General features: G+C 39.3%; 1 protein-coding gene across 3 annotated transcripts in view; it reads left to right on the forward strand.

Annotated features, from left to right (window-relative positions):
* SLC35F4 (solute carrier family 35 member F4) overlaps positions 1 to 24,446 on the forward strand; it is a 146,093-nt gene extending 121,647 nt beyond the window's left edge. For 2 of the 3 annotated variants that reach the window (XM_088149689.1, XM_007422932.4), the window contains exons 2-8: positions 2,749 to 2,937; positions 7,201 to 7,498; positions 9,982 to 10,201; positions 17,687 to 17,812; positions 20,370 to 20,562; positions 21,942 to 22,031; positions 23,100 to 24,446. In XM_088149689.1, coding sequence (XP_088005815.1) covers positions 2,749 to 2,937; positions 7,201 to 7,498; positions 9,982 to 10,201; positions 17,687 to 17,812; positions 20,370 to 20,562; positions 21,942 to 22,031; positions 23,100 to 23,341 — 1,358 coding nt within the window. In that variant the 3' untranslated portion in view covers positions 23,342 to 24,446. The remainder of the gene's footprint in view (positions 1 to 2,748; positions 2,938 to 7,200; positions 7,499 to 9,981; positions 10,202 to 17,686; positions 17,813 to 20,369; positions 20,563 to 21,941; positions 22,032 to 23,099) is intronic. The other variant, XM_088149690.1, reaches the window with a different exon arrangement.
* The last annotated feature ends 860 nt before the right edge of the window (positions 24,447 to 25,306 follow it).

Consider the following 25,306-nt stretch of genomic DNA (forward strand, 5'->3'; position numbering starts at 1 on the left):
GTAAAGTCCCTGGAAGTGATTTTTCATTGCCTTCTGGGATGTCTTGATTTTCCAGTCTAGCCTACTGAGTAGCACCTACCATGTCCTGTGGTAATGAATTCCACAGGTTAATTATGTACTGTGTGAAGAACTGCTTCCTTATGTCTCTTCTAAATCTCCTTTTAATCAGCTTGGTAGGCTATTATCTGTTAGTGTCCTATCTAGCTACCTTCTTCCATCTTCCATTTACATTCCATCCATCTTTCAAGATGCTCATGGTGGCAGATGTTGTTTTTCTCCTTTTAGTCTCACATCAGTAGTTTTAACTTCACAACAGTCCTGTAAAGGGCATTATTCAAAGCCAGTGGTAGATAACTTTTTTATGCCTTGGGGTTGTGCTTTCCTTTCAAATATTTTCAGCCTCCAAAGGCTGTAGAGGCTATGGGTGAAGCCAAAATGATCAGTCTGTTTTTCAATTTTATTTTTGGGAGCTTGGGACATTAACACAAAACAGGTGTATTTGTTCTTCTGGAAGCTTAATGGGAGCTTTTAAAAACTTTAAAATGTCAAAAGGAAAAAAATCCCACCCCTCCTTTCTTTTAAAACTACAGTAAGCATTGCACTGCCCAAAATGCTCATTTGCCACCAAATTGCTGAAGTGCAATCCAGAGATGCTCTGGGGAACTGCAAAAATGAGGCTGGGGTATTGTGTGAGAGCCAAGGGCTGCTAGCCTATATTAAGAAAATATATATTATCCAAAAGCAATAATGTGAAGAGGAAGCAGCATTATTCTGGGTTGCAGAGGGATTGCCATCTTGGTCTGTAGCAGGATAAAACCATAAAACATCTTTGTGGCCCATTAACAGCTAAAAGGTTTAAGGGGGATATAACCTTTTGTAGACCAGATTCCACTTTTATCAGATGCATGAAGTCTTATGCCTGTCAATTTAATCAGTATCTGGTGAGTGGATTTTTTTGGTATCATTTTGGTGGGGTTTGGCCTGGTCAGCATTTTCATTAAAATTAGATGAAAAGAGGTATTTCTGATTTGGCCATTACCTTTAAAAAAAATTAGAAGCCTTTGGATTAGAAAAGGAGACTACCCACCAGGTCTCTGTATGATTCTGCTTTCTCACCTTTTCTCCTTTTAGTTAGCCTTTACTAAGAGTAGCTGTTTTTAGCCCGTTTCTGTATTAGGTAAGATTGGATGATTTGGTCACCCTGGATATAGCAGAATTATTCAGAGTAATTCTTTTTTTGCATCTCTATATAGTATACTGCTGTGGGCTTCAAACAGTAAGAAGGAATAATGTGAACAACAGACTCATACTATGGGAGGGGAAGGGTGTGTTTTTAGCTGTCAGAAGTTTGGACAGAACTAGCAATGGGGAATACAACCAGATTCTGGTCCAAATGGATCATTTGCATTAAAAAGTTAGAATTAGACTCACTGAATTAAGTGAAGTATTTTACCTAGCAAGAGTAGCTAAATCCCAGCAGTATGATTGTGACATTTGCAAACATCAAATATATGACTGCCACTTGTATATATTTAGCACTATGCTATCTGTTGATCCTATAGCATCATGCCTTGGAACATGATATACCCGTCTATAGAAGTAGGCTTTGCATTTCAGTATGAAGGAGATTCTGATAGCCTTATCCAAATGAGCTAATCGTCCCTCTCAGCTACGACCTCAAAATGCACTTGTCAAGATGAGAAGATGTAGCTACTTCCTTGAAATATGGAGAAATTTCAGGTTGTCCTGTAACAATCCTCTAATATATTCCATTTTCAAGAGAAGAAAACAATTTGGTCATTTTCAGAGAATAATCACATGTTTACAGAAGACTTCTATGAGATGCTTTACAACATGGAACTGGGAAATTCTACCTTCAACATTGCCATCATCGGGAAACTATAAGATACTTTCTAACTAAACCTCCATGGAATGCTGGCTCAAAGTATTTAATTAATTTAATAGTAATAATAATAATAGTAATAGTAGTAATAATAATAATAATCAAAGTCAATGTGGTTTTGAGGTACAGGCCTAGACATCTAGATAAAATAAAAATGTCTTGTATGCGGTAACCAGTTGCAAACAAAGATGCTGCAGCTGAAGCCCTAACCTCTACCATGGAATCCTTGCTCCTAACCCTAAATGTGTGTGACTCCACAATTGCTTGCACACCAGGAAAAGGCAATCTGCATGTCTCATGTTCCAAGGCTGATTCCTGATACCTTAAATTTGATTGAGAGACTGCTTATGAACTGGGATTAACTACAGCTATAAGTGCATCAGAGAAACCTCATCTGAACATCCACATTGAGTCTTACCTGCCCCAATGGAAAGAAATCAAGTTGGTTAGGATGAGACTTACTTCTTTACCAGTTGTGCATGTGCAACACTGTATAATGCATGCACCATCATGTATATAATAATTGCATGCATTTGTGGGAATGCTCCTCTGATTTGTTCCATTTTTAAGGAACAAATAACACTATGGCATCTGAAAACACTTTTCTAATCCCTTGGTTAACTTAATAATAACCACCTTTATAGATAGGAGAAGAAATTAATTTTTGACTTTCCATTGCTACAATATACATTTTCTTCTACCCAAGCAGAGAGCGGTTTATTTTCAGTTGTGCATTTTTTTTAATGCTTCAAAATGTTTTGTTAGAACAAAACATGAGTCAGTTTCCCATCTCTTCACTTCTAGGAAATTTACCCACCAAACTGATGCAGACTCTTTCTTCTCAGGTGCCTCCCGATCCTCTGTCGTCCGATGCAAGCCGGGAGCCAACTGCCCCAGCACGCAGAGTGGCCTCCGCAGGCAGCATTCCCCTTTATCCACTGCTGAAGATTCTGCTGCTCCCATTCTAGAGCTGCAGAGTCGAAGTCCCTCTGGATTTTGCCGGCACGGCAGAGGAGAGAGGCAGAACAGATCAGGTAGGCTTACAATAGACTGAGTACCACAACTCCATTTGTGCCTTGGGTGCAAAACCTCCTCTGCCCTACCAGTTTCTTGTGTTGTGATCACTGTTGTCCACTTTGCCCATTCTTTCCATGCTGGGGTTTTGGTACGCAGGAAGAACTAATGGGCAAAAGAGGTGTGCTGTGTGGCTTTACGCAGACATTTGTAGCAAACTAGTTGCATGCAGATGGTCCAGCAGAGACAGAAGACCTCTTCAGGATGATGCACTAATTCCACACCATCATTATAGCAAGGGGCAAATTAGAATCAAGACAGGATCTTTGGAACCTCCAGATCAACCTCAACTTGGTCCTGCCATCAGAACACTGATCCTATCTACCACAGTCATGATGAGAAGAGGAAGAATAGACTGGAAGGCTTGTCTTTGACCTTGGTGAAAGATCAGTCTCAAATCACCAGGAATCTATATGGGAGGAGGAAAGATTTTTCCTTAAATATGGGTGACTTTGACTATACATAATAATAATAATCAGAGAGAAAGCTGTAGAAATATGATTTTTTCTTCTTCTCCTCTTGACTCTCTTATCTTATGACTCCTCTTGTGCTAATCTCTGAATTTATTTTGGCTGGCTGAGAGCAACCACAAAAAATGCAAATTTATTATTTTTTTCCTGTCTTTCAGTTTACAAAAAAACTGCTCATGGTGATTTACAAAATACTGCAATGAAAATAATACGCTAAATATAATAAAATTATTAAAAATAATATCATTTTAAATGATATAGATTAAAATAATATATATTTATTAATATTAATACAATATACCGATTGAAAAGTTATTCAGTGGATAGTCAAAACATCATTATAATTGTTACTATGTCCAGATAAGAAAACATTATCATGAAATGGGCATTGTTATGGAGAAATTGTAGAAATGCACTATTGTTATAATTTAGATGCAGTTTAGTAGCCATTGTCTTATTTATCTATCTATGTGGTCACCAGGAGTTGAAAACCACTTGATGGCACATAATCAGTCAATAATCAATCTTACTTATCGAACATTCACCAGTGCTGGAATGATTGGCAAAATAGTTGCATCTAGAAATGTCTGCAAGATCTGCCGTTTCCTTCAAAATGACAAAAGCAGTGTTGCCCTATTGCAAGCTCTGCCCCTTTCATATCTGCATGTGTGTGACATCATGATGCATGTGCAAAAGGGGCGGAGCTCTCTACACCTCTGGTTGCATCCTCTGTCATTTTGGGGGCAAATGCTATTTTGCATTCAGATTTATGTTTTGTAAAAAGAATCAAGTTGCTGTCCTTTCTAATAGCAGAGGGTTGCATACTGATAATTACTATTTTCTCTGACTGGCGTTGGGCCTCCAGGATCTCAGACAGACAGAAGGTGGTTTTCCTCAACACTTCTACTTGATTGTTTTTCAGCGACTTGCTTGGTGTTGAATCCTGGATCTTCTGCACACAAAGTTTGCATCATCAACTTTCCAAGGTGCAATGGTACACTCTCTGTGCAGGTTTTATTGCACAGTTGACTTGTATGGGTAGTTGTGATAGAAGTGGTAGCAGCATGCAGGAACCAACCCCAGACATGAGGTTGAAGCATGTTTTGAAATGTTCCTTGGAAAACCAACCATTCTAACCAATCCTATTCTAATTCCTAACAATTGGAGAAAACCTCATGGATTCTCATGCCTTTAATAAGTCAGCCAGTCAAGCAGCTGTTTGGGAACTCTTTGTGCATGCACAAAGCCATAAATCCATTAGACTAGAGTGAAAGAGTTGATGATCAAGATAATAAAACAAATCCAGTTAGTTAAGGAAGATAGGGAAAAAGAAAAGTGATACTCTAAAAAGTAGAGGGATCATAAAGAACCTAGTAAGTTCTTCACCGTAAAGCAAGTCAGTCAGCTGGGAAATGGAATTTTGTTTGTCATAATTGAGATAGCTCAGAACCAGACAAATAGGAGGTATTGTCATGAAAATAGCTAATGTTTTAGTTTAGAAAATTTAATGTCTGATGAATTAGTCCTTTGGTTTATGGAGCAATCAGAAAGAAGAGAACTTGTCACTAGTTATGAGAAGAAAATGAATGTAACCTTCAATGTTTGCTGGCAGGAAAGTTTTTCTGATGGAAGAAATCTCTTCCTTCCTCTGTGTAGCAGTTGATCATTCATTCATTCATTTATTTAATTAATGTATATGGCTGCCCATCTCATATACATGACTCAGAATAAAAACACAACCAAAAATTGTAAACATTAATAATATAAAAATAGCAGCGGAGAAGACTCTCAGCATCTCATAATCAATATAGCCAAGAAATGGGCTCACTACAGGGCCGTACAACAGGCCCCTAAGCTTAATGGCAAAACCAAGTTTTTAATGACTTGCGAAAGGCCAGTATGGTTGGGGCAACTCTGATCTCAGAGGGGATGATGTTCCAAAGGGCAGACGCCATGGCAAGAAAGGTCCTCCTCCTGGGTCCTGCCAGATGGCATTCTCTTGCAGGTGGGACCTGGAGCATGCCTCTTCTGCTGGATCTAACAAGATTGCTACTGTTTGTATGAGATTTACAAATACAGAATTACTTGTATATACTATATAAAGTAGTTGAATTGTTCGTAATTAATTTATTTGTGGTAACCTCTAATACTTTTGTGTTTCAGTAAGAGTACATTGTTTGTATATTGTCATGGCTAGACAAAACAGTTTGCCTAGAAAGGTTGTCACGGTAGTAGTAATAGGTGATTTTCAGGAGATGTAAGCTGTGTTCAGGTGATACTTTTGCAGGTAGATCTCAACATGCAAGAAATGTTGAGCAGCTCCTACACTTTATAAATTGTACTGGTCATTAAAGAGCTGGTTTCCATGGCTACAGTTGATTGTCTGCAATGGGAAAATGGCTTTACATCATAGCGGAAAGATCTAACTCAGTGTATAGGAGAACTTGCCAGTTGTCCCATGCATTCCTTCTCTTGTATCCCTCCCCAGCCATCTGGCCTCCCAAACCATATGCATTCCTCTGAGGTGGCATCACCTGAAACTGGTGGATTGAGAGGTCCCTCTATCGCCTCTTGTGCAGGAAAGTGATACCCATTCATAAACCTCTACTCTGAGAATCTCTTTAAAGCAGTAGACACTGGGTAGCCATCTGGGAGGCAAACAACCCCAGATAAATGGCTGTTTCAGGCAGCAGTTGGGAGGGCAACCAGTGGGATCTTAGTCCACTTTGCTTCCTGTCCTGGTCCATCACCAAAAACATCTGTTTTGTTGTACTTCATGATAGGACTAGCTTTGACCCTCCTTCCTCAGTTGCAACAGAAAGCTCTATTTTGTTAATTCTGTTAATTTGCTGCAGTTGATATCCTCTGCACAGTGCTTATTTTGTTAGTGAAGTACATAAAGTAGCCATCTCCAGCCCGGCACACTCCAGAAATGTTGGAATTGCAACTTTTAGCATTCACAGCTAGCATGGTCACTCCCAACCCATCTGAAGCTGAGGCTGTCCTACTGTAACTCCTTAAAAGATCTAAAAAACCTCAGCAGTTGCTGACTTTTCTCTTTGCTTTCCTACTCCCTACTTAGCTTCCACTTGTCACGCCCTCTCCTTTTTGCAATGGTAAAGAAGAATATTATTGGGACAAGGCAACCAAATGTGAAGTGCTGACCATGGCAGGTTTAGGTTTATTCAGGAAGGATGGACATCAGTATAGAGTGTCTTATTCAAGGGCCTACAAAATATAAGAATTGGCACTATAAATGGGAGCAGAGAAGAGAAATGGTTGCTGCAAATTGTGAGGTGAAAAAGATGCACTCAAGCTATGTGATCCCCCCCCCTCCCCAGGAAACATTTTACATCCATTCTGTCCCCTTTTTGTGGCAGTGCATAATACACAAAACTTGTATGGAGGCTGCTTAGATACTAGTGACAAGCAAATCCCACAACTCGGATATGATGTTCTTCTGCCCTACCAAAATCTACAAGATCAACTGATTCCTTCTCTTCTTTAAATCTTCTTGACCAGCATTTCCCATCCTGGTATCTTCCAGTTGTGCTGAAACAGAAGCTCCCAGAACTCATACAAGCAGAAACCACTGTTTTTGGCAATACCAACAATGCATTTTGTCTGGATATTAACAGAACTTTAAAATGTTATGGTTTCTTGTGGTTCCGCCTTTCTCATTATCCAGGACAATGCATTGGTCTCCAAAATAGCCTTCATTTCTTTAACCAACTCCATTGCCTCTGTTTGTAGGAGAAGAAGGGACACAAACACAAGCTGAAAACAGCAGCCAAGAGAGCCACGCACAGACCCGCTGTGAGTCTTGTACGTCTACATTCCTCAAGATCGTCTGGGGATTTCTAATTATTTTGTCAGTCTCATCCTCTTGGGTTGGAACAACACAGATTGTCAAAATCACATACAAGAACTTTGATTATCCATTTTTCATGACTTGGTTTTCTACAAATTGGAATATTATGTTTTTCCCTGTTTATTATTCTGGACACCTTGCAACTGCCCAGGAAAAGCAGTCTCCAATCAAAAAATTCAGGTAGGTCTTTCCTATTTGGTTGGACTTCAGTCTTAGCACTTAAAAGACTTTGACATCTTTTCTTCATTCAAGGAAAAAAAAAGAGATTGGGGAAAGGTTTTGTAGCCATATCAAAGAACAGTTATTCAAAAAGTATTCTCGTTTTTTCTTTCTTTCTCTTGTATATCCCTGATAAACATTCCTCCTCCTTTTTTGTTTTTTTAGAATGTCTTTAAAAAACCCCCAAAACATAGCTGGGTGATACTTTGATTAGGACGAATGAAAGCACAAAAGAGATATGAGAGTTTTCCAGAACTCTTCATGAGATCAAGTGTTACAAAAAAACCCTGTAACATTTGGAATAGGAAGCCAAAAGGAAGTCCAAAATTTACACTAGATGTTTTTAGTTATGTGATGAATCAACACAATTCTTATTACTTTTTTAAAAAATATGTGCACACATGTGTTAGAGACTGCAAATTTTAGCCTTTTCCTCATTCTGGCGTCTGGAAACTAAAGTTCTGAAGGAAAAAGGCAGTCACTGTTCATAATTAAATAGCACATTGCATGCAGAAAGTCTCTGGTCCAAGGACTGGTGTTCTTGTAAAAAAGTAGCAGATGACAGGGAGATTATTCTTCATCAGGTAGTTTGAGGGGACTATAGCTATTTTACCCTACTGTTAAACTTAATTTTTTAAAATTAATAATAAATACCAAGAAATATTTTAACTAGGATTAAGTAGGGAATTAGCTAAGAGGGATCAACTGCTTGCTGTTTTTTCATTCAGAGCAAATTATTACTAGTAACTGTATCTTGGGTGGGACATTGACTGACAGTTTCTCAAGCTACCAGGATGTTGTCCTAGATGTTTCCCTGTAGCATGATCCCATGTCATGATGAGCTCCCCTCCCCTCCAGATAGGATACCATAATGCAATCTCTTCCCCCTCAGGATAGGATTCCATGAAGTTCATTTTTTTTTCTTTATCAGTCTCCTCCCAGGCCGTTCTGGCACAGGCAAGCCTTCAGTGGTTGTGTGTTGGGCCACTATTGAATAGACAAGCTTTTAAAAGTCAAAGCGGCCAAAATCCTGCTAGCTTCTCTCTTGCCCAACACTCCAAGCCTAGCCAACTGTCCTCTTCACTTCCTTCCTCCTGGAAAAGTTTCTGTGTAAGTGCTTATTTCTTTAGCCCAACATTTTCTAAAGCCAGTTTTCCAGCCTGTGCTTTTCAGAATACTAGAACAATGTGTACTGTATTTTGGGAGGTCAAGTAGCAGGATGGTGGCAGTGTTCTACTTTTTCCATTCTCCCACATACTGTGGTCCCAAGTCAAATAAGCAAATTCAGATTAAAAAGATCCATATACAGTAGAGTCTCGTTTAACTGACCTTCGCTTATCCAACATTCCATCTTATCTGACACCCCTAAAAAAAACCACAACAGCACGCATAAATCGGCGACGAGAAAAGTGTGCCGCTTGTTTGCGAGTGTGAGTGTACTCTTTCTTGTTGCTCCTGACGGTGCGGCGCCACAACGCAAAAATCAATTGCAACAGGTGCAGCAGGCGCACGCGTCTAGCCTATGACTCGTGTCGGTCATGTCTTGCCTTCCCTAATGGTCGCTCAGTGCAGTTTGTTATTGTATGTGGATCGGTTTACTGTGTGTTACTGTGGAGTGTTCACGTGCGTGTTAACATAAGTTATTGAATTGGTTTTTTTTCTGTCGATTTGTTGTAAAACGTGATGTTTAGGTGCTTAATTTGTAAAATTATAATGTAATTTGACGTTTAATAGGCTTTTTCTTAATTCCTCCCTATTATCCGACATTTTCGCTTATCCGACGTTCTGCTGGCCTGTTTATGTCGGATAAGCGAGACTCTACTGTAATTACAAACCTAAAAACATTTCTAGGGACTAAGCCTGACTTCTGAGAAAATATTATTCTTTTCTCACATTTGAAAACCTCTACATCAAATTTCAAATTTGCCTCCATATTTAGATGTGAATTGTTGTTATTCAGATATTTGGAACTAAATAGCTTTATTTTAAATCCCATTAATATTAGCTCTTGAATCAATTTCTTTCACTTAGACCATAAGTGCAAGCAAAATGCTGGCTAAAAGTAAATAATGATAGATGCAGTATTTATAGATCCTAGCTGGAAACACCTTTACCACATTCTGTACATAAACACTTTTCTCTTTCAGATCAGACTCTGGAAATCAATCTAGTTCTGCGTGTTTGCAGAAAAAAAACTCTACTATTGTCAGTCCTGATTGGGTAGAGTGTATGACAGACCATCATCTGCCTCCAATCCTGTTAATATGTGCGAACATATCAACAGATAGGTAGACATGTCATGCTTTAAAATCATTAAGACTGGTCAGCCATTCTGAAGTATGGAATGAAGAGCAAGATTAAAGACTAAAAGTTATGGCAGCCGTGAAACTGCAAAATTGAGAGGAGGCTTGTCACAAATGATCAATCTCTTTTTTATTTTTCAGGGAATGTAGTCGGATCTTTGGTGAAGATGGTCTGACACTGAAACTCTTTCTTAAAAGAACCGCTCCCTTTTCTATTCTGTGGACTTTGACTAATTACCTATACCTGCTGGCTCTGAAGAAGCTGACCGCCACAGACGTCTCAGCCCTGTTCTGTTGTAACAAAGCCTTTGTCTTCCTGCTCTCATGGATTGTCCTGAAAGACAGGTTCATGGGCGTAAGGGTAATGACCTAGGCAGTTCTTTTTCATTATTGTTTCCATTGCCCAAATTCACTCTGGATTTTTAGGATAACCATGATGCTCCAAAGAAGGCATGTCATGTTTATCCATTTCTTGTTAGCTTTCCAGTGAGTACTATAAATGGGAGGGGATGATCCGATTAGCAGAAATTATTCAGTGCAATGAAGAATTTGGAAGTGGCTACAAGATTCTCTGAATTTATGTTCAGCAAACTGTCACCATGAGGTCACCTTTTCATATGATTATTTCTCAGTTTTCTGTTCTCATGGATGCTGCCCTCTGATGGTGATATTGAGATACAGTCACAAGCAATTAATCCATTAAGAATTAATGCGTAATTCCATATCTTGCTTTGGAGTGCATTTGGGACATATTATTATAGAAGAATTACGGGAAAACATTAGACTGGTCATGACATTTAACTTCCAAAACCTGTGTGTATAATCTCATATCCTTATTACTTGCCATTATAATGATAGAGTGGGATGTAGAATAAGAGTGCTTAATTTTATTATTTTTAATTATGTTCCAAATTTAGAAACTTTGCATTCCCAAACATAGCATTTTACTTTTCTCGTAAGAGCAGCAATCCCATTCACTTATCTGGAACAAAGAAAAGAGTGGATTTGCAATGCTGTTCTGGTGGGAAATAGATTGATTCTTTGTCTCTCATCTCAGAGACAAGGCAGGCTTTGCCCTCTCTCGTCTGCATCCCCGATGTCAGTCTGTTTACTTAATTTCATAGAATTGAACGAAAATGATTGAGAACAGCAGCTTATTCTTTCCTTTGTTTGCAAAGCTCCATCCTGATTTCTACTACAATGTGACAGAATTTAGGCAGCCGGCTTCACAATCTGGAGAAATATGTAGAATTTCAGTGAGGCTACGGAGGGCATATGGAGGGGAGGAGCGCTTTTATCTTTAACTGGCAAACAAGGGCACTCTAAATTGTGTAAACTGGCAGCCTAGGTCACTATACTAAGAATATCAGGATGGGTGAGAGGGAAAGGCTAGTGTCTTGTCCACTAAGTTCACTTGAAGAAAAAGCACTCTCCCTCTGCAAACTAGAACTGAATTTTCCAGTGGAAATGAAAATAAAGGTGCATTTTTAAGTAGACTTAGCTGAAAGGGATGATTTTTGAGGGGAAATAAATGTTGGTGAATGGAGTGTTTTGTATGGGGAGATGGGCCTATAAGGTACCTTCTAAGATAAAGCAAATAAATAATAAGCCAAATTAAGCAATTCACTTACAAGAAATGCTACTGCTATCAGGAAAGCACTGGAGGGCGGGGCACATATTTCGTTGAGAAAAGACTGGGCCTTTAAATCTGGCAGATACAATTGCGGCTGCAGGTCTGTAAGCGGATCATCTTCTTGCATTCCCAAGCATAGCATGAAAGTAAAATGCCCTCTTTTGGGAGGTCCTATCCAATGTTCTCTTTAAGCATCATAATAAATGGTTAAGGGTCAGCAGCTAGTCAGTTTTGGCTGATCTCAGAAGCTGAGGCAGGTTGATCCTGGTTACTTCTTGGGAATTCCAGGTCTTTTGTCTAGACTGGGAAGTCAATAAGAAACCCTGGAAGAAATCAGGGGGAAACCATTTCTGTAACACTGCCAAAGAAACCTGCATGGATGCAGTCATCAGGAATTGAGTTCAAATTGAGGGCATCTTCACTTTTCAGTATCTGAATACAAAGCCAATGTTACCAGCATAATTGTATTAATCTTGTCTGCAGGGTTCATCATTTTAGCTCCATTTTTTCTAGTAGTATTTCAGCAAATAAATCATATCAAATAACAATAATATTCCATGTGGAATGGGGGGAAAAACCCTATCAATGTCCAGAACAGTGCCAAAGCAAATTCTTAACTGAGGCCATTGATTAACAATAAACAGGATCCGTCTTCTCCAAATAGCAGTTGTGTGCATTGGTATCAGTAGAATTTGTATGGGATTGGGCCATTACATAATTAGCTAATTCTCTAGTAATCCATGTATTATTTGGAACCAGAAACTGATCAAATTGACAGAAGTCCTTTTGCATTGGTGGGAAAGGGCAGACTTCAGCATTCTCAGTTAAAGACTAAGGCTCTAACCTTGACAAGTTTAGTATTTAATCAATGGATCCCCAGGGCTACCTGGCTTTTACCATTTTACTTGGATATGCCAGGGCTGACCTAGGATTTTTCATATGCAAAGCAAAAGCTCTGATCTTCCTGCCAGGCTGAGCCACCTAAAAGTTGGCTACTCGCTTTCTCAGACTCCTCCCTCCTTCTCAAATTTACCTGCTCTTCCTGGCCTAGGATATTCTCCTTCTTTTCCTTCAGCCATTGCCTCCTCTGATTCCATTCTTAAACTACACAGAACCACATTTTCTCTCCTTGGTCTTATTCGCCACAATATCTTGCTGGTACGTACCAATATGATAGTCGATCATCTAGTACCAAAAGCAAGCTATGCCTCTGTTATAAGAATTTTCTGTCATTCCCCCAGAAGCAAGCTGTTATTTCTTTAGCAATAGTGCAAGGGTGGACAAGCCTTTTCTTTTCAGGAGGCATTATTTTTGTTACGAGGTTCAGAGGTTTGCAAAGGAAGAGGCGCTGTGATGTCACTGGAGAAGGTTAGGGCCAGGATTTTGGACAGGACCTTCTATTGGGAGGGTTAAAAAAATCAAGATGGGGTTTGTGATTGCACAATTGAAGCCATGCCCCTTTTTTCATGTGTCACACATGCAACGCACATAAAAGGAGTGGGGCTTCAATCACATGGTCACAGTTGGAAGCCTTCTTCTGCAAATGCCTCTGATTTGGGAGGTCATTTTTGACAAGTAAAATGTTAGATTTGACAAGGCTTAATATTTCTAGTTTGCTTAAACTTTAAAAAGAAAGAAGTTTGCACCACTGCATTATCTTGGGAGGCTCTGAGGAGCAAAAAAAGGGGCAGTGTTTCTGACCCCTCTCAGAGGAAGTGGCAATTTCAGCTCTTGGAGAACCTTTATCCTAAAGGGGACAGCCCTTAAATTTTTTTCTGTTGTTTCTTGCCTTTTGCAGCCCCATCACCTATAGGCACTGGGAAATAAAGGGTATGTAAGACTTCATCTCCAGTGGGAATTTGGCTTAGAGGAAGTCGTCACAGAGCTCCTGGCTACAGATTTGAGCATCTAGTACTGGTGATCTCTCCTGGACATTACTCAAGATGGACTTATAACCATTGTTATGTTGTTGATCATTAATGTATACGTGTGTTACTGCCACTAGTTGATTTCTGGGTGATTAGGGACAGACAAGAGAGCCAGTTGGTGTAGTGGTTAAGGCACTGGGCTAGAAACACCACCTTAAGCATGAACCCAGCGGGGGGACTTTGGGTCAGTTACTCTCTCTCAGCCCTAGGAAGGAGGCAATGGCAAACCAATTCCAAAACATCTTGTCAAAAAACCTGCAGGGACTAGTCCAGGCAGTCACCAGAAGTCAACAATGACTCAAAGGTCATGAATGAATGAATGAATGAATGAATGAATGAATGAATGAATGAATGAATGAATGAAGGGGGGGGCAAAGTATCAGTTAAAGAAACAAAGCAGCACATTATGAAACAAGCATTGTGGACACAGATTCATGCACATTGCCCAGTATGTTAGTGATTGGAATAGCTTAATAAATGCACCCACATTCTCAAAGTGAGAAGGTGCCCCTCAATTTCCTCACATCTAGAAGCAACTGAAGAGACAAATGTTTTGTATGAAGACAACCCATACCACTGCTACTGTTTTGTGTAGCACACATCACAATGAATCACAAGCCAAGGGCAGTATTTGCCCTTTTCAGGAAAGTACCTACAAATTGTGCTCAAAGGAGTTTCCAAAATCAACCTGCCAGTCTGTTCAGTGGATCTACATCTGGAAGCTAGCTAGTCAGGGAACTATAAACTAGCATTGAGCCTAAATTCTCATGCAAGAATGTGTAACTCGAAATCAGAAGTAACATGCTTTGCATTCCCCAAAATTGAAGTATTTGCAGGGCACAAAAGTGCTTCAAGGTTCATGGAACATGATTTACTAGGATAATGACAGCAGCAGCGAAGATTTTTTAAATGGAAAACAACAGCTAAACTTGCTGGGCTCCAGTGAAATGATCATTTCTGCCTGTTTTAGTTCCATTTCTTAACCCTCCTGATGTGTGGCATCGCCCAAGAACTTGCTGTATCTTTCTCACTTGCTGTTTAGGTTTGGATTATTAACTTAATCTATTCCATGTTTTGCATGGGAGAAATCTGCTTTTGGAAGAAGAGGGTTAAACTCAAGGACCTGCCGCCATCCCAGCTCCGTCATTCTTTTTCAGAATGCAAGAAAATCCGTTCCTTCTGCATTTGGTTCATAATGCAAACCTTACATTTCCTTATCTCCCTCATCTAATTCATAGGAGTGTTCATTAAAGAGCAGAGTAAATTGGACAAGCTTGAATTGGTTTAATCAGTGGATTAATCAACAAAACCTGTAGTTAATTAATTAGTAGAGACTAATTCTAATTTGAAGGATAATTTTTAATAGCTGGTGCTGAGAGGTAAAATACACAGTGGTTTTTAAAGGTTATTTTAGCTCTGGTGTGGTACTGTAATAGAGATCGTGTATGTGTAGAATGTATCTAAAACTATATCTTTTTTTTGAAGACTGGCAATAATATTTGCTTCTCAAATCACAAACTGTCTCATACATCCTTCAATATCTCCAAAATGGCACATATACAAAGGTTTTTGTAAAGTTGAAAAATTATTTAAGTGTCACTGATACGTTTAATGGATAAAATGCAGGTAAATAACACTAGCAGCTCTAATATCTGCATTCCCAAACATACACCATCACTGTTTGACACAAAATTGGGGTATTACTCTTGAGATTACAGAACCATTGTATGATGCAGAAGGTAGCAAAACTCACTAAAATAGAAGCTGGGAGAAAATATATGTGTGTGAGTGAGAGAGAGAGAGAGGATGAAGGTGGGAAGTGAAGTTCTCTAAAGATTTTTAAAAGCTTTCCTTAAGATTTTTTCCCCTGTGGGTTTCTGCCAGAAATAAAATGATGAGCTTGGATCAGTAAAGGGGAAGTTTCAGTAAAGGCTGCAGTTTCAGCTCTCTGCAGTAGCTTATCCAAGCTTCGTTTTAAAGATCTTTGCCATCACTGTTGGTTTTAATCAAGCGTGAGCATTAACTCAGTCTGGACTCAGAGGCCCTATTATATTGAATTTGACTAACCAGTCAGCACTTTTTGGGTGAATTCACAGAATACATTGAATTCTAAAACTAGGCTAATTGTTGCATTCACATAACATTGCTGTGTCTAACAGTCACACAACATGCTAAGATTGTGGTTGGGTCCTCCTCACATACTGAATTACAGTACAAACTACTTAATTTTTGCATCTTCTAGTATACTGTACAATCCCAGCCATGATATAAACACATTGGGTCGGGAAAATAGAACTGGTTGTATCTCCCAATTTAACGTGGAGCTATAGGTGAGGGTGCTAATTTTCCCAGCTATGAAATCCTCCTCCTTCAGTCACCTCCCAGTGATATCATCTCATGACATCTAGGTGGCTGGAGAAAAAAGGAAATAACTCTTTAGAAAGTGGAGCTACTTTTCTATCCAGCTTCTTGAGTTGATGCTCTTTAGTGCTGTTGAACTGCAATCCTTACTATCCTGAGTTGTGGGGGAGGGGGGTGGACATTGCATCATCATAATCATCATTGTCATCATCACCATCATTTGCCCTAGTAATTGAGATGGATTACTAAGTTTTACTAAATGTAGGATTTACTAAATTTAAGATTGTTAAACGCTTAAATGTTTCTAAAAGCAATTTTAAAAGGCAAAAATTAAAACAACACAAATAGGAAAAATATAGAAAATCCACTATTCCAGTATGGAGTAAGCTCTTTTAAAATAATAGAGTACAAAGTTATAGAAATGTCTGAGAAATAAAGCATCTTTGACAGAAAAAAGTGCGATAGCATGGACACCAGATGGGTCTCCCTGGGGATGGCTTTCCATTAAGTGGAGTTCTACAACCATGAAAGCCACATTCCTTAGTCCCCCTTCTCATGTCACTTGGTAAGGACAACTGGAGGAGAGCCTCCAAAGATGACAAGAGCCCAAGCAGGAACACCAGATCAGGAGAATGCTGGGTTGAGGAAAGCAGGTCTCTCTGATTGGTATTGACATTCTGGAGTCTCTAGCAGATATTCTTCCCATTATCTATTTATTTGTTTGTCCCATGAGAACAGATCCTTTTATTTGGAGATACTGGGGATGGAACCAGAGATCTTCATCATGTAAGACAAGGGCCATGCTCTACCATTAAGCTATAGTCTGTCTTCTAATTCATTTCCCTTTCATTCTTGGGGATCCATATCCCCTGCCTTGTGCTTGGGGCAGAGCCACATTTAAAGGAACAGGTTTGCTGCCAGCAATGTAGTTAATTCCTGATCATATACCCAAAGCCAAACAGGCGTGCCCTAGCATAATCTGAGAAACTCTTGGATAAGCCTTATCTCCTGCATTCATCATTCAGTTTTCTTCTTCCATTATGGCCTTGTAGAGAAGCAGCACCTGCTTTTATGCTTAAATTTACTTTAGCTTGTTATTTAACAGAATTAAACACTGAATTTAAGCTATGGTTTACTACTAGAAGCTAACTTCAAAACATGTTCTTGAACATGGCTTGTTCCAAGTTAAGTACAATTCCCAGGTTGGCTATAATAGACTGCACAGTCATTCATATAGCATTAAATTGTGGTTTAGTGGAGGCTTCCTCAACCTGGCGTCCTGCTGGATGACAAGTCCCAGAATTCTCAGCCTGCATGGGCAATGGCTGTGCCTGTTCAAAATTCTGGGAGTTGTTATCCCAAAGTATTGGGGGGCACTAGACTGAGGAAAAGTGATTTAGCATAACGTTGGAACCAGTGGAGTTTGGTACTATTTTCGGTCTGCTTGTGCATTCAGTTGAGCTCACCATAAGAAGAGAGCTGCAGTTTATTCCACTGTTACTTTTTGCTGATGAATGAACCTGCCTGTTTCGTGTTTTTGAATCTTACTCCCTAGAGCTATAATTTTTCTGATTACACAGCGGTGACCAAGCAAAGTTTATGGCTGTCAGCTTGTGAAACAAACTAATCTGATCTTGAAGCAATTCTGCCCGGATGGATTTCAGTCTAAAGTAATCTAAGAAACAATCCTTTCGATTTTCAAGAAAAGAGAACAAGGTTGCCGTAAAGTCCGTCTCTGGGTGACACATAACCTGTAGGGCTGTTATGGTGTTATGTTCCCATTCCATGTCCCCAGGTCATTTTTTTATAGCGAGCTGAGCAGATTAAAGGGAGAAAGTATCTCGCACACACAAGCACACCCCTCATCATGGTTCTTTCCAGGTAATAAAGTCCCCCTACGTGTCTTTCCTTTTGAATTGCACAGATAGTTGCCGCAATAATGGCCATCACTGGAATTGTTATGATGGCCTATGCAGATGGTTTCCATGGCGATTCAATTATTGGTGTTGCATATGCAGTTGGATCTGCCTCGACCTCTGCGCTATATAAGGTAGGTCATTTTCTTACCATTTAATCCTTTTTAAATGCATGCATATACAAGCAAAGTGAGATGGGTTTAAAACAATGCTTGCCATGGTTGCTTAATTCACATTCTGAGCAATGTGCACTGGAAGCAAGTTACAGCTAGATAATTACTTGATGGCCCCCAAGGATTCAGCTTGGCTTCCCTTTATCGAGTCTTAATGAAATCTCTATTATTCCACAGCAGCAAGATTAACATCCGTGAGTTCCTCTTATTTTATGTGCCACCATTTTATTGACACTCTTTGAGAATGACTATGACACACAAGCAGAAGAAAATGTTGAAAGCCAAGGATGATGTTTTCAATGAAAGGGGGAAGTTTTCAGGAGTGATGTCTCTGTCATTCTGCTGTGATTCCCCAGGAGATCTTGGGATTTCCTACTGATCCTATGTCCTGCTAATCTCTTCAATTACTTTTTAGAATAAATCAGAACTCTTTTTTCTAAAATAAAGGTGGGTTACTCAGCCTGTAGGAGCTCAGCCCCATCCCTGCGCTCCTCAGAAACTCATCTGATTTCAGGGTGCAACTGTCAAAAACTGATATTATAGTTGCCTGCCATTTCAAGGCAGGGAACACACGAAAACTATACTGTACTGTAAACTCTAAAATTGCCCTCTTTAAAAAAAAGGAAAAAAATGCCCCTCCCCAATGAAAATCCATGATATAGTCCCAACTGTTTTACATCATAGCTCCACCTTCTCTGGCCCCTGGCACTGGGTCCAAACTGGTGCCTTTAAGATGTTTTGAACTACAACTTCCATTAACTCCAGCTAACCCAGCTAACGTGGCAATTAGGGTTTCTGGGAGCTATGATTCAGGATGGAGGGTGGTCAGATTATGTTTCCCTTGCTTTAAGAAACAAGGTTATTAATTAATTATTAATAGTAACAACAATAATGACACATAATTTCCATACTGCTCTTCTACTAGAGTATACTAATTGATTTACCATTGATTTTAAAATGGCAAATAAAAAATGGCTGCATATCCAATCAATTCATTAAAAACAACTATATGAAACAATGACTACATCAACATAGGAATCACAAATATATTTAAGCAGCAGTAATATCTAAACGTCGATAAAAATGTAAAATATTTTCTGTAGAGGGGACTTAACAGGTCTCCACTAGAAGAGTATCTCTTACAGGTATCCAGTGAATAACTTGGATGTTTGATTATTGCATAGATTTAGATTTAGCAGTTGATATGAATTAATTCTGAATTCTATGTGAAAGAGAACAGGTTGTTAATTCAGTTTTGAGTGTGGCTGTCAATAATTTCCTGTTCTAACTCCTGCCACAATCTTATACCATTTGAAGATTCAGAAGGCTCTTCAGAGGCAGCTCATGAAAAGCACTCTGCAGTAAGCAATCGTTGAGATTAGCAAGCTATAAATGATAGTTGCCAAAATCCTGCTCTTCTGATGAATTGACTGCATATATGCCACTTTTTCACACAGCTCAGAGTGATCTACATCAGTAAAGATAACACCCAAAATGGAACCTTCAGCCCTCTTGGAGATAGAAGGATGTCAATATAAATAACACAGCAGCATTTGTTGGTCAAGCTTCAGTAGGCTCATAGCCAACATAATAGAGTGCATAAGAGATGCTCTTGGCCATTGCCATCCCTGAGGCTCAAACTAAGAGCTATATATAAGCACATTTAATTGATATACTAAACATTTAATTACCCCAGTGACCAGTTATGATGAGAACAACTCACTTCAAGTTGAGGTGCTTAGAGAAAACATTGTTTTGGCATTGCTACCTGCATGTCCCATATTTTTTTAGCAGACCCCTCCCCTTGTTGGGTCTTCAAGGTGGATTGGACTACAACTCCAGTAACTCCAAGTTCCCAAGGTCTTTGGTACCAGGTTGGAGATGTTAAAAGTAATTGAATTGTTGATAAAGGGCTTGTCTTTGATTCAGGCAAGTGGTCTGTTAGCCCCAGACTTCAGTATGGCATAGTTAAACACATACACACACACATGCATAAAAAACTGACATGAGATTAATGAGTTTCATGTAGTACCATTGGATATTTCTGTTACGAATCCTGAGAATTGAATGGAACAGATTCTACATTTTTCTTACAGAAAATTCAGGTGTCTTGAGAAGCTTGTTTTGCAACATGGGATCTTACTACCTGACCCATTCAGGTGTCATTCCTTTTGTTTTTTTCCTCTGCTGAAGAAAGATTTTGATAAATACCTTGTGACATGTGGTTTTCCTTTGAGGCTTCCCACCGGGCAAGAGAAAGCCCTTTTCTTAAACTCTTAAGATCCAGTGACTCATCATTGTTGAAATGACTGAGAAAGTGCAGGGCCAAAGATGAATCTGAAGATCAGTCTTTATAAGTCCAGCCAGACAAAAGCTAAATAGAAGGTCCTGGCAAAGGTGGATAGCTGAACCTGGACTCCCCAGCAATAGATCCCTGCTGTGTAGTTTCCATTCGTGCTGAGAGCACTTCTGCATATACTTCATGATGTTCTCAATTGTTCTCCTTTCTTCTTTTTAGGTTTTGTTTAAGATGTTTCTTGGAAGTGCCAACTTTGGTGAAGCTGCACACTTCATCTCTACCCTTGGCTTCTTCAACTTGATTTTTCTTTCAATCACTCCCATCATTTTATACTTTACAAAAGTGGAATACTGGTCACCTTTTTCAGCTGTGCCGTGGGGCTTTTTGTGTGGAATTGCAGGTCTCTGGCTGGGTAGGTATCTGAGCAAATGCTTCAGTATTCCATTGCTTCTTTCAACTTTATATACAGCAGAATGCTTGGATGATTTTGGTTTACTCTCTGCCAGTTTATAAGAAAATCTAGCCTTTTCATTAAATGCAACTACATCACATTTCTGGGTTTCTTTTCAAATAGGAGAGGATTTTGGAGGAGGAAAGTTTAGTACTAAAACGTCTCTTCTTTACTCATTAGAAGTTACAAATTCATTAGTATTACCTAATTCAGAGTTTCTTAAAGAATTCAAATGTATCGTTGTTGATCGAGCAAGAAAAATGTTCCAAACATTGAGCTGGGTATTAGAAGAATATTAAAGAAAGATGCTGGGAAGAGAAGGACAGGTGAGCCTGTGGGATATGCTACCCTGAGACATTGTGAAAGATGGTAACTGAGGGAAAGAAAAACGATGGTGCTGGAACACCGGCAGTAGCAGCAGCTGAGAAGAGGTACTGGGAACCAGAGAGCTGGAACATATTGCGTGGGAATGTGCTGAGAGAATGGGAGCAAAGAGGCACCAGGGATCAGCCTTGTCCTACGTTTGCTTTTGTGTCAAGCCCAAACCTGGAATAAGCAAAGTAGTCTGGGTTTTAGTTCTGCTAACTCATGGCTGAATAGTAACAGTTTAACAGAACTTCCGGAACAGAATGGTTTATTCTGGGTTTGGAACAAAGTGTTTTCCTTGTTTTATGCACATCTTCAGATTCTAGTTCCCTGTTTCATGATAGAAATATCCCAAAACAAGTGGGAAGATATTTCACCCCTCTACGTTATTCTGTCATTGATCGCTAAGTGGCCATTCTTGAAGGAAGGAATTATAAAGACCAATTTCATTGAAACAACTGAACTAGCAATCATTAGAACATTTAATATAATTTCTTATGGATGAAACGGAGGCCAATATACATAGATCTGATCAATGCAGCCCAGCTCTGTTAATGAACATTAAGTAATAATAGTAAAAACTCAATTCTAGTTTTTTGTTTTCGTGGCAACAATACTGAAATAGTTTGCCATTGCTGCCTGCTGTGTTTTTAAACTTCCCAGTCAAGTCTAGTGATCTGGATTTCCTGAAGATCTTCCACCCAAATATTATCTAGATTCGCTTTTTTCAAGTGAAGATAGTCTAGGTGCTGCTACCTGCTGTGACTTAGTGATCTTTCACTTTTGCTTTCACAATTCTCATTTTTCTTTCCCTCCCTCATATGTATATATATTACTTCTGAAGATCAAATGCCGGGTATTACAAGAAAGAGATGGTTTGGGTATGTTTACTGGAATTTAAATGAATTAATCTCAACCTCTAGTTATTATGAAAGAGCCTTCTTCACTTTCTCCTTTCATTTTTTCTTTCATAGCTTTCAACATTTTGGTGAATGTTGGTGTTGTGCTTACATATCCAATCTTAATATCTATTGGGACAGTACTCAGTGTTCCTGGCAATGCAGGTACAAACTATGGATTGCAATATTTTTTTTAAAAAATGTATGTAGATAAATGCATCATTACTTTCTTCTGTATCACTTGAAGAGATCTCCAGCACTTCTTCAGAGGAAATACTAAGTTCTTCATAAAAAGTTTCCAAGGAATGACAAACAGAGGGGATACCATCCTAGTGCAAAAGGAATCTAGATTAATCAGGACAAGCAGAAAAAGTTGTGAGAGTTGCTGAGAGTGAATTTGAGTGGATATACACCTCTTCAGCATATGTTGAAATTCTAGTGGAAACCGAAACCAAGCTTTGACTAATTACTCCCAAGCACCATATAAAACTCATCTGGCTCTTTGCTTCTTTGACTTTGATTCCATGGCCCATTAGCCTCTAAAAGTTCTTGGAAGATGTAACTGCCTCTCTTCACCTTAGGCCCTGGCTGAGATGTATTTTCCCTGTTCCTCAGCAAAACTGATTTTCATAGCCTGTGCAGCTATTTAGCTGTTTCCTGATCTTCAGCGGCTGGATGACCAAGAAGTCAGAATGTCTGTGAAGTTTCCACAGTGGTCACCCCAAATCAGCTGGTGGGAAGAGCAGATTTCTGTGAGACAGGCAGACTTTTATCCTAAGTCTAATAAGTACAGCCAGGACACTGAATATTCCATCCTGCCATATTGTGTTCTGTCATTGCTGAGATTTCAGGTGAACAAAATTGGCGGTACCAATGTGTTCTGTACTGCAGATTCAGTGTGAGAGAGTGAGAAGGGCTGATTTAACAAAGCTGAATTAGGGACCCCCAAGTCAGTCACAGATTCTTCTGCTGAATTCCAACTCTTGGGGAAACTTACTCTCAGGGAGGATAGCCATGCAATCTGTCATTCCTCTGATAGATGGTGGCCAACAAAAATGGTGGCCGCCATCCAAAAATAACACAACTTGGTTGGAAACAGGTTCACTTTTGACCCCACACCCTGAAAAATTATTAAAATGGTCACCCCTTTTGTCTCCCACCCCCATATAAATGGGTTGACAAATGGAGGAGGGATGTTTTGACTCAGCTTCTTTTAATTTCTTCTCACCGCAGCTGTTGATCTCCTCAAACGTGAGGTGATTTTTAGTGTCGTCAGATTGGGAGCCACCATCTTTATCTGCCTTGGTTTTCTGCTAATGCTTCTTCCTGAGGAATGGGATGAAATTACACTGAGATTCATCAACAGCTTAAAAGAGAAGAAAAGTGAAGAGCATGCTGAAGACATTACTGATTCCAGCATTCACTTCAGGAGCAGGAGTAGAGCTAATGGAACAGTGTCTATACCACTGGCTTAGAGCTGGTGACTTCTTGATTGCACGACCATGTATATTCTGTGAATATGATTTAATAAATTTTTCTCACCCACCTGTATACTAAAAAGGACAGTGATAATGTTAAAACCAGGGATGGATTATAAATTTAGCGCTTAACACATTGGTATGTAAATGGTTTACATTTGTACACTTATCCAGGAGTAGGTGAAAATAACTACAATAAATTCCTTTTTTAAAAAAAATCAAAACAAAACAAAATATTTTTTGTACTTTATAAGAGGATTCACAGGAGAAAATGTCTTTAAATCAAAGCCATAACTCAATATAAGAATTAGGTATATAGATTTTGATGGCTGATAGCAGCTTTGTTATGTTCATTCACAGGTGATTCAGTCACTGAGTATGAAAATCCCCTCTGGTATATCATGTGCTGAGTTGTGTGTAGTGTGTGCAAACACCATAGCAGGTTTCTTCAGCCTATTACCCTCCAGCTCTTTTGGAAGTTGCAATCACAGCAGATCTAGAGGGTGTAAAGTTGGGAAAAGCTGCTCTGAGAAAGAACAAAATTGTGATTTCAATTTTGTTACATGATACAAATCTCTCCTTTTCCTGTCCTGGCTGCTTAATTCTGCAACAACCTTAAACACTCCAGCTTTGTTCCATTACTAGCCATAGGTGTCTGCAAGAAGGGTCAAGTAACAAAATGTGTGTTGGGATATCATAAGGAAGCCTTGTGACCAACATACACATTTGTTTTGTCATCATGGTTAGTAGCAGGTGTTTGTGTGACTAACCAAGCTATGAAGGTCAGTTTTAGACACTTCAATTTCTCTCTCTCTCTCTCTCTCTCTCTCTCTCTCTCTCTCTCTCACACACACACACACACACACACACACACACCCCAGCATATGGCTTGTATCATGCTTTCTAGGTTATCATGTCATCCAAAATGAAGTTGCTGCAATTTTGAGTTCTGGAAACCAGGACTTGTGACCTTGGTTTCCAGTTCCAAGAAACTCAGCATGACAGTTCTTTCAACTTTGGATGTCACACTCTTAAGCCACTAAGCTTGGATAAAGTATTGTGCACAACATAGAGTGAAATGGCAATAATCTTGTTAACTAAGCTTTACAGGCTGGGTGATGGTATTTTGAAATAAAAACATCAAAATGAACCTGGTGATCTTTAGATCTGTAAATAATTCTAGAAACATGGAATTGAAAGGGCCATTTAGATATTGAGTCTGACTCACTGCTCTGTGCAGGAATCCAAATTAAAGCATGACCAATGGCTATGGAGCCTCTGCTTGAACACATCCAATACAGGAGACTCCACCATGTCTTTTAATAATCGGTTCTACTGTCAAATTGCTCTTAACTGCTTGAAAGCATTTCCTTTATTTAACTGGAGTTTGCCTTCTTGTAACTTAAGACTATTATTCCATATCCTCTGTTCTGGAATGATTTAAAAAAATGGTCATGGCTTCCTTCTGTGTAGCAGATACTTGAAGTGTGCCATCTATGCCCCCTTAGTTATCATTTTTCAAGGTTAAAATACCTAATTCCTTCCATCTCCACTTGGTTTCCAATCCCCTGTTCATCCTCATTGCTCTTCTCCAAATCTATTCCAGTTTGTCTGAACCCTTCTTAAGGCATAATATCCAGAACTGACCACAGTACTGAAGGCAGGGTTTAACCAAGGTAGAATAAACTGTCACTGTGGTTTGGAAACTGAGTTGATGCAGCCTAAAATTGCATCTGCCATTTTTGCTGCCCCATCAAACTGCCACCCCATATTCGGTTTATAATCAATGTGCACTGCTTCACTCTTAGAATCCTGTTCTCATGGCCTGTTGCCAGCTCCAGACACCATAATCCTTCAACTGTTAGATTTTTGGGGGGGGGGGTTACTTCCCTTCCAGACCTTCCATGGTCCAGTGCTTCATCCCCAGGATTCCTATTTATAGAATTACAAACATGCACATTA

This window comes from Python bivittatus, unplaced genomic scaffold (genome assembly GCF_059951505.1).
Source record: "Python bivittatus isolate LINGU-HERP-01145 unplaced genomic scaffold, Pbiv_v1 ctg000580_np1212, whole genome shotgun sequence".
In the NCBI taxonomy this organism is placed as follows: Eukaryota; Metazoa; Chordata; class Lepidosauria; order Squamata; family Pythonidae; genus Python; species Python bivittatus.